The 2500-nt window shown below is 45.3% G+C and overlaps 1 protein-coding gene across 1 annotated transcript in view; it reads right to left on the reverse strand.

The window, feature by feature from the left end:
* Positions 1-1184, reverse strand: part of LOC125038595 — a 61046-nt gene extending 59862 nt beyond the window's left edge. The window contains exon 1 of the mRNA XM_047632131.1: positions 1-1184. This exon is cut by the window's left edge and continues 707 nt beyond it. Within this exon, the coding sequence (XP_047488087.1) occupies positions 1-1184 (1184 nt within the window).
* Positions 1185-2500: the final 1316 nt, after the last annotated feature.

Raw genomic sequence — 2500 nt, forward strand, 5'->3', positions numbered from 1 at the left:
CTCGTATCTGTCGCGAGTGACTCTTTTATCCTCAGAGATGACGCGGCTTGTACGTCAACATCAGGTTTGTAAACTAAAGAATTTTGATGGTTAGATTCATCGCTAGTTGTATCAGCAATCGTATCTGACAAGTGTGGAGAAGGTGTAGTATTGTGTTGTTTCCTTTCTTCTAATGTTTTCAGAGACTGACGTCGTAATTCTGGGTTTACAAGCATCTTCTCGAGGCTCTCTTTATGGCTCTTGCGACTGTTCTCTATTTTCCTTCCTTTTTCGGAAGAAGATTTTCCATCTATACTGTCTCCGGTCTGAGAACCTTGATATATATATTTTGATATAAAAGAAAGATTTTGGCGAACCTCATTCTCATGCGCAAGATCTAGGGAGCGCCCCAGCAACATGTTGACTTCGGCCACACTTTGGTCGTATATACTACCATCCCCCTGAAACTTTTCGCGCATGATACTGGCTAAAGTTTCATTCTCAGACAAATTTTCTTCAGGGAAGTTATCAGCTTCTGCCGCGTCTGGGAACGTGACATCTTCTGGAAATTGGATATTTTCTTCAGCTGAGTTAGGAGGTTGTTGGTTGAAGGAGCCCGACTTGAACTTTGAAGAGGACGTTGTAAGATTTTCACAGCTGAAAGACTGATTGTGCAATCTCTGGCCATTCCTCAGGCTCCCTTTCCACCAAGCCAGATTAGAGCCAGACGGAGTTACGGCCTCCTTCTCCCCGCTCCGCCCTTGGCTCTCGCGGGTCCCCCCGACGCCACTCTGATATAGATCCACTTGACCTCGCTCGGGCAGCAAAGGACCCGTTAGGGGAGACTGACCCAGCTGGGGAGATCTCCAGGTCGGGTGTTCTAATCCTTCCTGGAGGGGGCGTGGCGTATTATTCTCGAGGGCGAGTGTTCCGCGGGTGCTTGATATCGAAGGGTAGATCGACCGGGGCGTTATATGTCGATAGCGTTCCGCGGTTTTGTAAAGGATTTGTGACCCTCCAGATTGAAGGGTCCGAGGAGACCCCACCTGCTCGAGGCTGTCATCGTCACTACTTGATATGTTACCGATCACTAATCTGAGAGCACTAACTGTGTCGTTTGCACTGCCCATGCGTACCCGCCTTTGTTCACTGCCGCGCCCTTGAACTGGAATGAGTCTATACCTCTCCGTGTCCTGCTGGCCCATGATCTTGGCGTGCCGCGCGTGCTGCTCCTCCTCAGCGCCAGATGGTTGAGCATTTCTCGGGAACGTACCCCCCTTTTCCCCTCCCGCAGGCGACTTTCCTGCGTCTGCGGAGGAAGCGAGGATGCAGAGGAGGACAAGAAGATGCGGCGGCATTAGGGCACGCCTGCTCGGCATTCAGATCGCGCCCACTTTGCAGGCACAAAGGAGCCTACTCAGCAGGCAAGGAGATCTCCACGGAGGAGGTAGATCTTGGTTCAGCTTCCGCAAGCACCGCACATTTAAGCGACCTTCTAATGCTGCTCATGTGCCCCCCTGGTGAGAAAGAGGAAACATCGAATCCGTCCAGTTCTTGCTAACATTGAGGAATCCAACGTTCCGCTCTTTTGCTCTCTTTACAGGGTTGTGGTTTTATATTATTTTTTATTTTATTTTTTAACTGTTATTCTTTCATACACAATTATATTTTTTCTATTAAACACACTAGAGTTCTCTGATGGAAGTTTTACATATTTATATTTACTGCACTATCTTATTTATTAATAACAATGGTGACGATATTATCTAATAAGAAGCACAACAATATATACAAATTCGAGATTACACTGTAAGTCTTCAAAATCAATTTATCATTATTTTTCTCATTATTCAGTGGACACGTGTCACCATGTTTTGCACTGCACAAATAATCCTAATTCTTGTCTGAATCTATTTAGTTTTGCCAAGTCACAATCACTTTGCAGATACATTGTACACCACAACCACATTACTAAACAACACACCTTTCTCATAAACATGAATCCATCCTTGACCGTATCCCATACACACACCACACGATACACTACATCAAGGCAAAATACAGAAGGTATCCCACTGTGCTCCCCTCCACAAACAGAGGAGATAAACGGCTTCCAAGAAACTCCGTTCTTCCTTGCCACTTCCCACCCTCTAGAGGCTTAACCCACTCTGATTTCTCTTGAATATATTGGTCCCTTTGGGTATTCACGCTATCATATACTACGGGTGCTCGCTACTTTGTGCATGTGGTATTCATGTTGCACATAAGTATAGTGTGTTTGGGTTTTTAAGACGATACAAAGACGCTAAGAATGCGTATTTAGGCATCGGTAACGGAATGCATAGAGAAATCTTCTTTCAGCTTATATTTATGGTTTCGCAAATCCATTTCTTCCTTTCTCTTGGTGCCATTAATTATGGCGCTCCCCTTCTCCTTCATACATATTTCATCCTCATATTTTCTTTGGAGCTCATTTGTTTATTGGTCTAGGCTCGAGTCATTCTTCGCTTATGTTCTTTTT

Source organism: Penaeus chinensis, chromosome 25, assembly GCF_019202785.1.
Source record: "Penaeus chinensis breed Huanghai No. 1 chromosome 25, ASM1920278v2, whole genome shotgun sequence".
NCBI lineage: Eukaryota > Metazoa > Arthropoda > Malacostraca > Decapoda > Penaeidae > Penaeus > Penaeus chinensis.